The sequence below is a fragment of the Macrosteles quadrilineatus genome, unplaced genomic scaffold (genome assembly GCF_028750875.1).
Source record: "Macrosteles quadrilineatus isolate MER2022 unplaced genomic scaffold, UCM_ALF_1.0 Scaffold_1__1_contigs__length_201487025, whole genome shotgun sequence".
NCBI lineage: Eukaryota > Metazoa > Arthropoda > Insecta > Hemiptera > Cicadellidae > Macrosteles > Macrosteles quadrilineatus.
In genome coordinates, this window is record NW_026542594.1 from 143936580 (window position 1) to 143951175 (window position 14596).

General features: G+C 33.5%; 1 protein-coding gene across 3 annotated transcripts in view; it reads right to left on the reverse strand.

Moving 5' to 3' along the window:
- LOC128986175 (protein SERAC1) overlaps positions 1-14596 on the reverse strand; it is a 38786-nt gene that overhangs the window by 19382 nt on the left and 4808 nt on the right. Inside the window, exons 1-3 of one of the 3 annotated variants that reach the window (XM_054406375.1) lie at positions 8768-8865; positions 5115-5195; positions 4698-4831 (exon numbers count right to left, since the gene is read on the reverse strand). In XM_054406375.1, coding sequence (XP_054262350.1) covers positions 4698-4831; positions 5115-5182 — 202 coding nt within the window. In that variant the 5' untranslated portion in view covers positions 5183-5195; positions 8768-8865. Of the gene's footprint in view, positions 1-4697; positions 4832-5114; positions 5196-8767; positions 8866-14596 lie in introns of those variants that run through there. The other 2 variants (XM_054406366.1, XM_054406383.1) reach the window with 2 other exon arrangements.

Below are 14596 nucleotides of genomic sequence, written 5' to 3' on the forward strand. Positions count from 1 at the left end.
AATGGAATTCCTTCGGCGAACATTACCTAAAAGAGTTATCCCACGTTTTGGTGGTGTCACTTGGCCGAGCGCTCACCAGGTCTTAAAATTCCAGATTTCTTTCTATGGGGATTTTTTAAATCTAGAGTTTACATAAACAAACCAAAAACAATACAGGAACTTTAAGAAGCTATTCGCCAGGAAATCAACGCCATTCCTAGAGATATGTTAGCAAATTCCGTAGAAAGTTTTAAGGAACACCTCCAACGCTGTATCAAAGCAGAAGGCGACCCGTAAAATTATCAATGTTCTCTAACCACCACGTTAGAAATGTAATTTTTAAATGCTAAATTGCAAGTAATTTTATTCTGAAATTGTATATTGTGTACACTGTTTTTCCACTCATAAATAAATTTTTTGCTCTGAATTACCTGAGTACTCGTTATTTGAAAAACATGCGTTTCTCGGTAATCACCCTGTAGATATAAAAAGGGTCCTCAAAAGGTCTGGGAAAGGCACTTTATTTTTTTTAACCTTTGCAGATGATTCAATAGAGCATTGCACATATAGCCCATGGTGGAAGGAAGCATATAGCCTAATTAAGAACTAAAAAAATACCTAAACATCTACTGTTTGAAGCATTATATAAGTTTTCCATCATACCTAGGCCGGTTCACAAGTAGTCGGAAGGAAATCAGAGCATAGGATGAATTTAAATTAAATTAATTTGTAATAAAAAACTTTTTTTAATTAAAGTTTTCTATTGTAAAAACGTACAGTGCCGCAAACGCGACATCAAAAGGTTCATCCTAGCCAAAACGGTGGTGGTATAAAATTTACTAACTTGTACTTGTAGATAAAGCTAAGTTGTTATTACTTGTAATTTTTAACTTCCGACTTTTTGGCTAGGAGGAAACTTTTTGGGTCAAGTTTGCAGCACTTTATTTTCCTAATAATAGAGAGAGGCCTTTTAATCTGATGTACAGTAATAGTCAACCTATGCTCTCGTTTAAGACTTCCTTCCGACTCGTGGTATAACCTTGATGTCTCCAGTAAGATGAATTAAATTTAACAATAATTATTTCAAAATTCTCTGTAAGTTTTTAATAACATTATATGAGTTTATTGTTATGTTAAGTGTCGTACAAAGTTATACAAAATTATCTCTAATTCAGTATTTTTTTACAACTATTAATTTGGAGGTCGCTTAGCTTTTTTGACAGTAACTTTTGGAAATCAGCTAAAGTGGGAGGTGATATTCTGAAAGAGAATAAAATTTCCTACAAAAAACTGTGCTTGTAATATAAATTAGTTATCAGCTATTTGATATTGTTAATAGTTTTATTTGTTTATCTTTAGATGATATTTATTGATTCTTGTTGTCATGGAGAAAATAATATATACTAGTAACTTTTATTGTTATAAAATAAATAAATTAATTATTTGCAAATCTACACGAATTAAGCTTCCAACATTAATTAATAAAATCTGTCCAGTAGAACTCTAAATTTAGTGGTACAATGATTTTCAAAACTGTATATAAAGTTGATTGATTTGTGAACAAAATGGTTTAAAATATTTTGTTTGTTAAGAATGGTGGTTATTTTAATTATTACATCTAAAAAAATTTTAAATAGCTGAATTTATCAAGAAAAATAATACTTTTATTTTGCATTTGAAATGTTCATATCAAACAACAACAAGTTAAAAGAGAAAATACGATTTTTACCCTAACCACAGCTAGGCCTTATTTTGCCTGGTCCGTTATAAACAAAGATCACAGTTTTCCAGATATTTATTAATTGATCTTTTTGGACTTTGTGTTGTTTAATAGACATTAAAATTGCTAAATGCATTGGCCTTGTAATTTCTTCACGAAATCAGCTATTTATTTGTAATTAAATTTATAAAACTTAAAATAACGGCCACTTCGAAAAAAATAAGGATGATTTTTTTATAGATACCGTAGCTAATGAGTCTTACAATAACTGTTAATAGTCTAACTCGTATAACAAATTTCACAAAGATATCCTTTTTTTAATAAATATAAAACAGAAAAAAGGTGGATATCTCACTAATAAGAGAGATAAAAAGTGTTATTTTTTTTATTTTTTTACCTATTAAACCAAATCCCAAATGGTTTTTTTTTTACTTTGGGATACCCGGTAGATAAAAATTATGTAAAATAAAAATTGTGTTGGTTGATGTGATTTTTTTAGCAAGTCTAGTGGATCTTAATCATTAACCAATTAATTGTCTGCAATCGTCAGTGCCAGTACCTTTATCATGGAAAAGCAACGATCAGCATTTAAGAGTGTGGCGACCAGTATTTGAAAACTGAAGGAACTAAATAGCATTGCTTCGCTCGTTCAGCAAATATTACATAGTTAGTTATTGAGTTAAAACTTTTCCAATTTATTAAAAATTACGCATATCTCGAAACTGAACCACTTAACTTGTTCAAGTGAATTATCTATTATAGAACATTTTCTCATTAAATATATATAATAAAACGGAATATAAATCATTAAAATATGAGTTTTTATCTCGTGGACCACAACAACCTTGGAGTGTAGTATCGTTTCACACGGTAAGTGGCAAATCTACGGATTTCACAAGTACTGATAATATGACTTATTTAGGAGAATGTACAAAATGTTACAAAACAACTCACTTTACCACAGTAACTAACAAGTTATTTTGCGATTTTAAAGTTATTGCTTTGAGTTGATCTTTCCTATAGACAATAAAAAGGTACCATATAATTTAGTGAAAGTAAATGTTCTTAGTAACATAAAAAGGCGTAATCTGCTAGCCTATATTTTTAGTTTGACTTGCCACTTGTGTTGATGACATTGTAAGTGCTTATAATATAAAACAATAAAACAGAAAAAATAAACACTCGGACCTCTAAAATCCCTCCCTAGCTATATGTCATTGATGGTTAATTTCCTTATACTTGCCTATTAGCAATATTTAAATATATGTTGCACCATTCCTTTTAAAAACTCTGTATAACTGCTGGCGCTGGCACACACTGTTTGATTTCAGTTGAACCTATTTGCATCTAGACTTACGAGCAGACACTATACTCTATATTCTGTACCCCGACACAAGACTAGCTAGGTATGTTCAATTGTTCATGGTACATTTTGTCTTGGGTCCGCCTGTCCTCCCCAGCTTACAGAGCAGTCTAAAACCCCCTTTATGATCTATATCACAGAAGGCAAAAGCAATTGCAGGTACACTTGTTTATACAGGCCTACTTTAAATATAACAAATAAACTTTGCATCATACTAAATACCCCCGCCGCAGCAAACCTGCAGACTAAGCGAATTTCCATTTGCCTGATTGGATTTACACTAAAATGTCTCCTTAAAAATATCACATTTATCCCTATTTAAATAGAATCAGTTTAACACATACTTAGGTTTGCTGCAACAGGGAGGGTAAAAGTGTTTTTTTATGTAAAATGTTAATTGTTAGTAAGAAATAAAAACATGTTCCAAATTTGGGCAAAATATGTTAATAAACAAGCAAACTACAACAGTTTACTTATTCTCCATAAGAATAACATGGGAATTTTAAATTTGCAATTTTTTGGAATTTTCTCCGTAACCATTAGGCGCATTATAACGCTTCAATATACTAAATTATTTGTTTTTTTAAGCTCTACAAAATAGTTTAGAAAGAAATTGCAAAATTTGATGTTTTTTGGGTCAAAAATGGGAAAAACCCATTTTTACCCCATAAAACCCCCCATAAACCCCCGTTCCCATGGTCTGATCATGCTGGTTCGTGAACTCGTTCGAATAAACGTAGGTTTACACGTTTGTACCAAATTTAATCAAAATCGGATCATTTTTGCTTGAGTTATCGCGCTAACGGACACATATATATATAAATATATATATATATAAATATATATATATATAAATATATATATATATGAATTTGAAAGGATGGTGTTTTTGGCCTCTAGGGACCTCAAAACGAACAAAAAAATCGGTCCCGGGTCCAGGTCTTACCATGAGTACTACGGTAATAGCTTATTCCCTATATGGGAAATTCGCTAAAAAAACAAATTTTATGTCTTCCCTAGTATAATTGTGTGTATGAAAGTTAATTGAGTAGCCGAGTAGACTGTACGAAAGATTGTCAGATTGTAGCCGATTTCCCTAAAACCCTTTCTATATAAATATTAGAACTTTGCATCAATAAATCTCAACAGTATACTGTATTTGTATTAGGTATAATTTTGATATCTTCTAGTTTACACAAGTTTAACTATTTGTTTTATTCTTCGATCGCAAAATCATATTTAATGAAACTACACAATGTTTACAAAATCAGAATTGTATAAACACAGTAAGTATTTTGATTTTTATAAAAATAAGCTGTTGACCTGTTCAACGATACAAAGGAATTATACTAGAAAATTTCAAACATACTATTGATAAAGACCGTTACGAATAAATTATAATTAAAACTGATAAACACAACAAAGACAGTGCGATGTTATAAAACGTATTGTGATGTAGAATGAACCCGCCCATAATCTTATGAACAACAATAATAAAAACCAAAGGTGTTGAAAACGTGTGTTGATAGAGATCGAAATAAAATTGGTATACCATTGTCCCGTATAATCTAATTTGGCAAAACAAGGATAACACTACAATCAAGAGATAAGTTATGATGGATGAGATATACTCACTGGAGACCAGGTCGATGATGGCGGAGAGCCCTTTGATAAGAGGCTGGCGACTGCGCAGTTGTAGCACCGTGTGTAGGGCGGCGGCGAGGAGACGATACACTATCACCACATACCCGCTCATCACCCGCACCGTCCTATACAACACACAGCAACTTGTATACAATATCCTTTACATCCTAAACTTTGTTAAGGTCAATTAATTGTTGAAATTGTTAGCAAACTAGATCTAATTTATTTACACATTCAAATAAGTTTAAAACTAAGCCATAAATTAATGTAATGATATCGATATAATTCCTTAAAACCTTATAAAAAGTACTTCAACTAATTTTTAAGTAGTTCCAGTTGAAGCTAGTTATTTTTATTAAAATAATATATTACCTTTACCCGACTATGATAGACCACTAGTAGACTTACATGATGGACAAGCGGTAAGACCACAGTGTGAGCGAGGGCTCGCCGGTCGCCTCCACTGCTACACTCATGTCTATGCGTTCACTGCAACAGACCATCGAAGTATGTTGTGTTATATACTTCGATGCAACAGACATACACATCAGGACGTCTACAGTAGCACGGTGTGTTATGTCTTATCATTGACTTTGGATACTGTAATAGACTGTCATGTGAACTGGATTTAGAGAGAGTTTCATGTAAGGTTAACCTTGAATGCGCTTATTTCGTCTGTTTAGACGAAATCCCCATATAGGGAATAAGCTATTTTACAGTAGTTCTTATAGTAAGACCTGGACCAATGTAAAAAGCCTTCGTTCAAATTCGCACATATTTATATTTTGTACATAAGTGCGTAAAGCCAGAAGCTGTCCGTTAACGCAATAGCTTTAGCTTATAAACCTGTGTATAAACCTATAAACCAATGTATTCGAACAGGTTTGCGAACCAATACAATCGGACTATAATTGTACGTAGCGGGGCTTATTAGGGTTTGTTGTTATAGGGCAGAAATCGGGGTTTCCGAATTGTTCCAATAAACATTTTGCTATTTCTTTCTAAACCATTTTGCAGAGCTTAGAAAAAAAATAATTTGGTATATTAATGAATTGTTATGAGCTTAATAATAGTTAAAGAGAAAGTATTTTTAAAAAAATATTGTAAATTTAAAATTTCTTGACAAAATTTGCATTCTTATTTTGATACAAATATTGACCTATCTTCCTACTAGGACAGGGGTTAGAACTACAACTATACAACCATCCAGCTGAATGTGTCATGTAACACATCATGACGCAGAGAGGGGCTTTGCTATTACACAATGAGCTGGTCGTTGGAGGAATGCCACAAAACTGAGGTACACAATGAGAACAGACATGTACTCCTAAAATAACCACTAACCGGCAACACTAATGTACTGTATAGAGCGAGGCGGGTACGACACAATTGACCACACGCGTTCTAGCCAAACCGCAGGAAATGGACAAGATTACCATTACGGAGATCAGCAGTATATTGTAAAACTGTAACGCGTTTATTCCAGAGATATTTTGTGAATTCAATTACCTAAAGAAAAATAAAATATAGCTACGAGACAATACCTATACATTTTTGCACGTTTGCCCCAATCCGCACTCCGCAGGAGGGGGAGCTTAAAAATGATGACCCAAAAATATTTAGAAGATTAAAAAATAAATCAAAATTAGTATGTGGTTGAAAGTATTTAAAGCCTTTGCAAGTTTTGGATTTCGGGAGTCATAGTAGAGATTCGTGAGCTCGAACCTCACTACTCCCTTCAACCGAATAACCTCTTCAGAAACAACGCTTTTTGGGATCCGGGCACATACACTACGCGCAGCGCAAAAATCCCGTCAATTGGCACACCCATTGTGCGCCGGTCGCTCTGCCACGGCAATGAAAACAAAATTTTGTATTCATTGCCCCAGGGGCTTTTTTTAATTTCTGCTGTTACAATTACATGTACTCAGTGTATGATGACTACAAACTACTGTTTCAACAGTTATGGCTACGCAAAACGTAGGCCTAATCTGGAGACTAACAATTGCCTAAGCATGTTAGGAGACACATGAAAAAACTAATCCTACATGGATCAAAGGTTATCTATATCAACTCAAAATTTGAAGGTCAAAGCCCTATATACATTAGTCACTAATTCTTCAACTCCCTAATATCATTGACTATTGGAATCTTTATGCAATTAGACATTCTACAACTCTGCATGTATATGGTAACTGTTTTTTTTTATTTTAACAGGTAGGCCGATCTCTACTTCATCCATAATTTTAGAAGTCCGGAACACATACGGATTAGTACAAAATATTAAGGCTTATTTGTTAATGGTCAACTAACTAACTAAGGTCATAAGTTTCAGGGAAGAAACTCTTTTGCTCCCGGTAACAGTATTTTAAAGTTTATGTAATGACACTGAACTTGGCAAAATACAGTTACGTTGCACACGTCATTTATATATTCCTAAGCTACAAATCCTGTTAGTTGACATAACCAACCGGTTGAGGCCTTGACTGAAGCCCTAGCGACGCAGCCTCAGACACTACCCGTCCAGTGATACTACTGTTATAATCGAGAAAAAAATATTGTCAAGGTTATACAGCTATATACTTTTGGGTAGGTTAAATTACCTAAATAACCATAAATATGTTATAACTTGTAGGGTTAAAAATTACACCTCTATCGTAAAAATCAGTTAAGTAGGACGTGACGTCTGGTCGCCTGGAAAAGGGATACAACCACACACAGGAAGGGATAACAGGGAAACCCCTTATTGAATTAAGTACTGTATATAGGTTTGATACTAATTTATAAATTTAAAACTTTCAGTGTCATGACATCAATTCATTGATATTATTGCATCAATTTATGAGCCAAACAGAAAAGGATTTAAAGGGTGGTTTACAGAGCTTACTAGTCGCCCTCCTTCTGCCCCTTCGGTTTACTCCTCTATTTCACAAAATTATTCCTTGTACAAATCTTTCTGAAAACTATGAAACTAACTGAGTTGACTTTTTAGGCTTACATATGTCAGTAGTCCAAATTACGTCAAACATGAATTATTTAAAGCTCTACATTCAAATCAGGCCTACATCCGAACTCTAAATCCCATCAGACCAGACGGTCCTGTTTTAAATTGGTCAAAGACTGTGCTGTAACTTTGTTTGTTCTTACAAAAGGATAAAAATGATTAAAAATAATAACTGGGGCAGAGTGCTAATGTGGTGTTTAGTACCAATAACCAAGCTTAAATATCAATAGACACTTATATGTCTTTTTTAATTTTACAAAGACAATTTCCCAAAAATTACTATCGGGGAAGCATTTTTTCTCATCATTACCACAAGAACAAAAGAGCTACTTTAGTAAGCCAGTATTTATTTACAAACAGTGCGATACGTTTTTTGCCTTAAGCAGAGGTCAAGTCTTGAAGAAGTTAAATTATTTTTTGAAAAATAACAACAAACAAAACAAACTTTTTTCATGTTTTCTTACAAAACATAAGTTATGGTGTAAATGAATATCTATCGTGACCCAAAGATCATTTGATTCTTAGTTTGTTTAAATATTACAGTAGTTCGTTTTACATTTGAGCTTTTTAGGGACTTCTGTCCCTGCAAGCTACTAGTTTTTATACATCTGTTAGCTAAGTCTAGTTCATGAATAAAGAGTTTCCTAGCATGACTTAACAACAAATTGTTTGTAATAGTTGAATTTATTTACCTTATATCGTATCTTAACGAATTATGATGTAGTTTTGGTTACAGTTCGGTGTGATGAAGTGCATTTTTAAAATGATTATTCATAGTGCGGTCACCTGTGCATTACCATATTATCATGTAATTTACAATGTGTATCAACATTCCTTTGTAGTGTTTTCTGTTGTTTGGTTAACTTTGGTAATTTATCTAAATTTAAAATTTAATTCCACCAGTAAGATGAAGAACTGTGAGTGGCTGAAGGGAACGTGAACGTGGCCGCTTGCATCAACCTCCTAATAGAACATTTGACGGATACAGAGTTGATGATACATCCAACCTCGGACAAATGACAAATGAACGTTAAATGTTTACATTGTGATGGCTTACATTTTAAATCAGGAGATATCTCAGGTCCTAGTTATCACAAGTTGTGATAAGTCGCTGACCGCTACGTGTGGTGTAGTTGGCCGATGTTACTGTTGAAGATCCACAACAAGCCGCCAAGGTCACTCGGTCACATGATCTACACGTGAGGCCTCGCGTTGATGCTGGGTTTCAGATTCAGCTGATCTCAGACTTGCCACGTGCTGTATGAACCCGTCCTCAAAACACCTATTGTATTCGTGTCTTAAAATAATGCAAATCTTTCGGGCACATAAATACCTCTATGATTTTGCTCATGTGTGTGCGTGCGTGAACACGATACCCTTAAATAAATTTGTCCCGATTTTAATGAAATTTGACTTGAGAGTGTACGGCGGTTTAAACTTGAATGTTGAATGCGTTTGTGAACCAGCATGACCTAAAATGACTTCTCTTTAAACCATTTTGAAGAGTTAAAAAACGTATGATGTATATTGAGGTGTTTTGTGTGGTTATTGGTTACGGATAAAATTTTGAAAAATTAACAAAAATTTTTCATGTTATTGCGAAACTCCAATTGCGAAACTATTGTATTTATTTCGCCGTTTATTAACTTGGTCGAAAAAGACCAACTTTACCTTTCCCATAGCAGCAAACCTAAGGACTCGTTAAATCTAATGTTATCCAAATGGGAAATAAATTTGCCTTGTTTATGGAAATGTTTTTGGATGATTTCTATTAAGCGAATTTAAATTCACTTAGTCTGCAGGTTTGCTGTAGCGGGGGTATTATTTTATTATTTTGGAGTGTTTCCACATTAGTTTGCCAATGCAGTTTCAGTTATTAATAGCACTGTATCTATTATTTGACTATTATTTGACCTACTCAGATTTAAGTTTTAGCAACACTCCCGTTCTGCGTTCTTCGAAGACACGCAAAATAATACCTACATCACGGACCTAAAGAACATAATAATAAGTATATTTTATCTCACCCCCGCTTAAAAACACAAGACATACGATAAACACTAAACATACCATCAAACGAACATTCAACAATCTTTGGATATTCGTATAGTAAGAAACACAAACACCACACTAACTTGAACAAAATTTTTGTATTATTATTTTGTATTTTATTTGATAAAATACATAAATATTGTTGAAACAAAAGTTAAAGAACATACGAAATACATCGTTTTAGTCCTTGATTTTTTTTCTATCTGTAAAGTTTTTTTTTTTTTTTTTTTTTGAAAAATTCAAAATCAAGAATGTTGATTTTTTTACGTTGTTACCGGGTGTTAGTCTACTACTACACACATGTAAAGTTTCCCCGTTTAGGGAATTATTTGCAGGAAGAGGGGTATTTTTTACCCAATATGACTGGACTCTATTACTACACTTTTTGACAACTTCCTTATTTCTATGGCTAACATTTAATTCGCAACATTCCCATTGTTTATTTTCGCATGAGTTTCGACTGTGTGGCGACACGCGCGGCCTGAAGGTCAGTAGAGCAGGTGAACTTTAATTGGCTTTTGATTAACAAAGAGGCGTGCTTACTAATCAAGGCCATTGTGTGTGAATAAGTTTGTTGGGTCTGTGAGTTTTATGTAGTCTACTACAGACTAAAGTGGTAGAGCAGCGTGGCTTCTCAATATGTTGTGTAACTGGCTCACGTCTTGTAGATATCACAATGTTACACGCGTGAGTTATCTTGTGCTCTAGCTGGAGATATATCTGTCCATGCGGTGTAGACAAAAGCTGTGACACAATGTCATTTAGATGACAATGGTACCTAATATACGGCTTTGAGTATTGAGACCAGTGTTGAAGCATTGTCAAATTCGTGTACTTGTTCGGAATGTGTTTGATTTATATCAAGATTGGGAGCGTCATATAGCTGACTGGCATGCATGAAACTAGTCAACTTATTTTTGAACCTACTGAGCTGTCTTTTTTCCTAACATGCCTTTCCTATACGTCATTGAGGAATCCTAGTTAAAAAAAGGTAGTTTCTATTTTAAACTACCCTTACATTTGTTTATGAGACCAAGGTACTTGTTCCGTGTTGTTTTAAATTTCTAGCATAGTATGTAGAACTTTTTTTTTAAAACCAGATGACATTATTCTTTTAGAGCACAATTCTATTTGTTTGTTAATTTGCTCCAATATTAAAATCCAAACTTATGGTGATGTATGTAATTTACCTAGGTAGCTTCTACTTTATCCTAGATATCGAGCAAATGGGGTCCTACTGTACTATGAAACTTTGAGATCGTCGTGTAGTACAATTAACGCGATCGCAGGAGACGATCACGGGTGTTGTCGTGATCACGAGAGAGGATCACGGGAGCAATATATGACAATATGCCGTCATAAAATATCGGTAGGTACACTACATTGTTTCATTATCAAGCGATTTTAGTGAATCTTTGGCAAATTCTAACAATTGGGTAGGCCTAATCAGTATCCAGTTTGTTCAGATTTGCTGGATTCTGGTGTAGGCCCCTACCGTATACCCTTTTTCATTTGGCAAGCCCGTTTTGAGATAAAACTGCTCAAAGGCGTTCCCATAGGATTTTTATGGACAAAATCATACAAAATTGATATCTTAGAAACGATAGGATGAATTAAAGGGTGTCCTTATAAATTAAAATATTATAAATAACTTAAATTAACCATAAAACGTTAGGGTTTTACTAATACATTTTGAGTAAACCGCATATTTAAAAAGTGCGGTCAAATTTGCAAAATACAAGTATCTAGCTTATTTACTTTTCAATAATTATGTCACTAAAATGTAGATGGCTTTCCCAATTAAAAATTGTCAGTACCTATCTAACACCATACTTTTAATATGCCACTAGGTTGCCGGGATGACGGGGACCCGGGACACTCCGTATTACAACAATATCAATTCATATGCTTCTGGAAGACTATTTCCACGACTAGACAATGCACTATGTCAAAAGCTATTGCTTTTACAGGGTTTTTACATCACTACTGCCTCGGAGCGTTCTGTCGTTAAACCAAAATATTTGTATTTTCTCCCTTATCCGAACACTGTAACGTTATCGCATCTTTATTTTCTGGATGTGTCATTTATAGCCAACAATTAATTATTATGTTATGCAATAATGTGATTAAAATCACAACTAGTGACGAAACTTTATCTAATCAGTGACCACGTTATCAACGTGACATCTCCCTATCACCGCCACGTAGTCGCACAACAATTATGTACATACGATGTTGAATATTGACGAATACTTCAATTATTGAACTGTGATATTTCAGATAAAAATTGATAGTGAACTTTTCGAATCTTGTAATATCTATGCCTAGGCCTACTCTTTATTCAGCGGTTATATATATCAACATTCAGATCGTGCTGTCGGTTACTAAATAAACATAATATTAATAACTTTAAAAATTGAAAGGATATATTTATTAGTACAATTTATTTTTATCAATAAAATAGTTCTCATAAATTTATTGCGGTGGAATTTGAACATAACACTTTCTTAGGACTTAGATGCGCACAGAGATCCATGTTACTATATAAAAAAGTAGCCACAGAAGTCTCACTAGAGAGCCCACTCTTTATTATGTGAGAATTACATACCCTTTATTACATTAAACACGGGCTGCACCCCTAAAACCTGCAATACCATTTAATCCTAGTAAAAATAAATGTATATTACTAGCTAAAACCTAAGCAAATTTATTTTCACAAATTTGTAATCGATAATATATCACATTACATTGTACAGATAACTAAGATCTGTCTGTAATAATTCCATTCTCTATATACTGGAAGAACACGTTCTATATCAAACTATATAACGCATTATGGTTAATTTATGGTAATATCTTTCGGAGTTTTAATTTGTCGAAAATCAATATGCAAAACAAGTAAATACTTCAGCTTTTAACTGGATCCACCACTAGTCAGAAGTTGTAAAAATGAAGATGACTAGAATTTATCGAACAAATTGAGCCGAACCCGTTTACTCTGCACATAATTATATTTTATTCGTTTATATGGTAAGTTTGTGCATGTTATTACACTTCCATTTACCGTGAAACCTTCTTTGTATAGTGTAATATGCTACAACACAGCGTGGCCGGGACATTCAGCAAGTTGACTATTTGTAACGGATAGAAAATTTAAACTTAAAATACAATTAGTAACGAGTTAACGAAGTTGTTGAATTCTTTTCAACATTAGACTATTAGGCCTATAATGGGAGGTTTACCCGCTGTATATTAAGAGACCAAAATTCAAAACAAATACTAATACAAAATGTGTAAAAGTAGAATGGCATTTTTATTTTTACAAAGCACAATTCGTCAAATGACTACTGAATCTATTGCAAAAAATGGACACAACGCTTCCTTATATGACTTAGATGCTCACTAAGAATATTTTTTTTTTTAATAAACTCTAGTCCAGGTTATAGTTTGTTTAATTGTTGCATCCCGATAACATCTAAACAATCTCTGACGAGTTTCAATATACGAAATAGCCGCTCTCGACAACAATTAGGACCTTTGACTATTCCAATAGTCTATGATACTACAGAACTTGACAAACATTTGCTCTCTGGTGTATTTGAACGAATTTAACTGTTTTATTTTGTTAACTATCAAGCTTAAACATTATGCGAGTAAATATAAATCTGTTTCCACAAATATTTAACCGCTATGTAAAACGAGTTAAACTTTTTTAGGGTAGCTAATCTGTTGACTGAAATTGATTCAGCTGAAGCCACCAATTAAAAAAATACTGTACACTGTCCTTTACACACCTCTAAAACCTGTGCTATTTCAAATACAACATCGTCATTGTATGCAAATTTAAGATTTACAAAAAAGACAATATTTCATCCACGCGTATTTCAAAAAGAATAAAATTGTATTTATTTTTTAGAGGACGTGAAAAATTGGGTAATTTTGCGTTTTAAGGGTCAAAAATGAGAAAACCCTATTTGTACACCATAAAACCACCCGTAAATCGTGCTAGTTCGCAAACTCATTCAAGTTTATCCCACCTTACACCTTTAAACCAAATTCCATCTAAATCGAACAAATATTACTCTAAGTTATCGAGTTCACGGACACACACACACACACACACACACATATATATGTATACAAATCTATATAGGTAGGCCTATATATATATAAATTCGAATGAATTGTGTTTTTGGCCTCTGGGGACATCAAAATGGAAAAGTAAATCGGTCGCTGGCCTAGGTCTTACCATGCCACCTACCGTAATAGCTACTTCACTATAGAGAAATTCGTTAAAACAGACATAACATATTTAAAATACTCCCACCCCAGCAAGAGTTTCCATTTGCCTGATTTGATTTTCGCTTAAAATTATTTAAATAACATTAGGTTTAGAAAGTACCAGGTTTTGCTTATAGCCTACGGGTAAATAAAGTGCTACAGGGCAATAAAGTGTGTTTCTAGTAAAATATCAATAAATCATTATGAAATTTTAAAATTGCCATGTGTTACGGTTTAACGGTTTATCGAAATACATCCGTAAAAAATCAAACTAAAAAAAAATATTCTTTGTTAAGAATAACACGGAAATTTTAAATTTAAATCTTTTTGAATTATCACTGTAAGCAATGAACCGTACAAAAAACACTTCCAATATACTAAATTATTTGTTTTTTTAAGTTCATCAACTATTTGAGAGAGTAACTAGGAAATTTTATGTGTTGAGGGTAAATGAAAACCCCCCATTTTTACCCCATAAAACCCCACCAAACCCCCGTTCCCATGGTCCGATCACGCTGGTCCGCGAACCCGTTCGAATTAACGTGGGTTTACA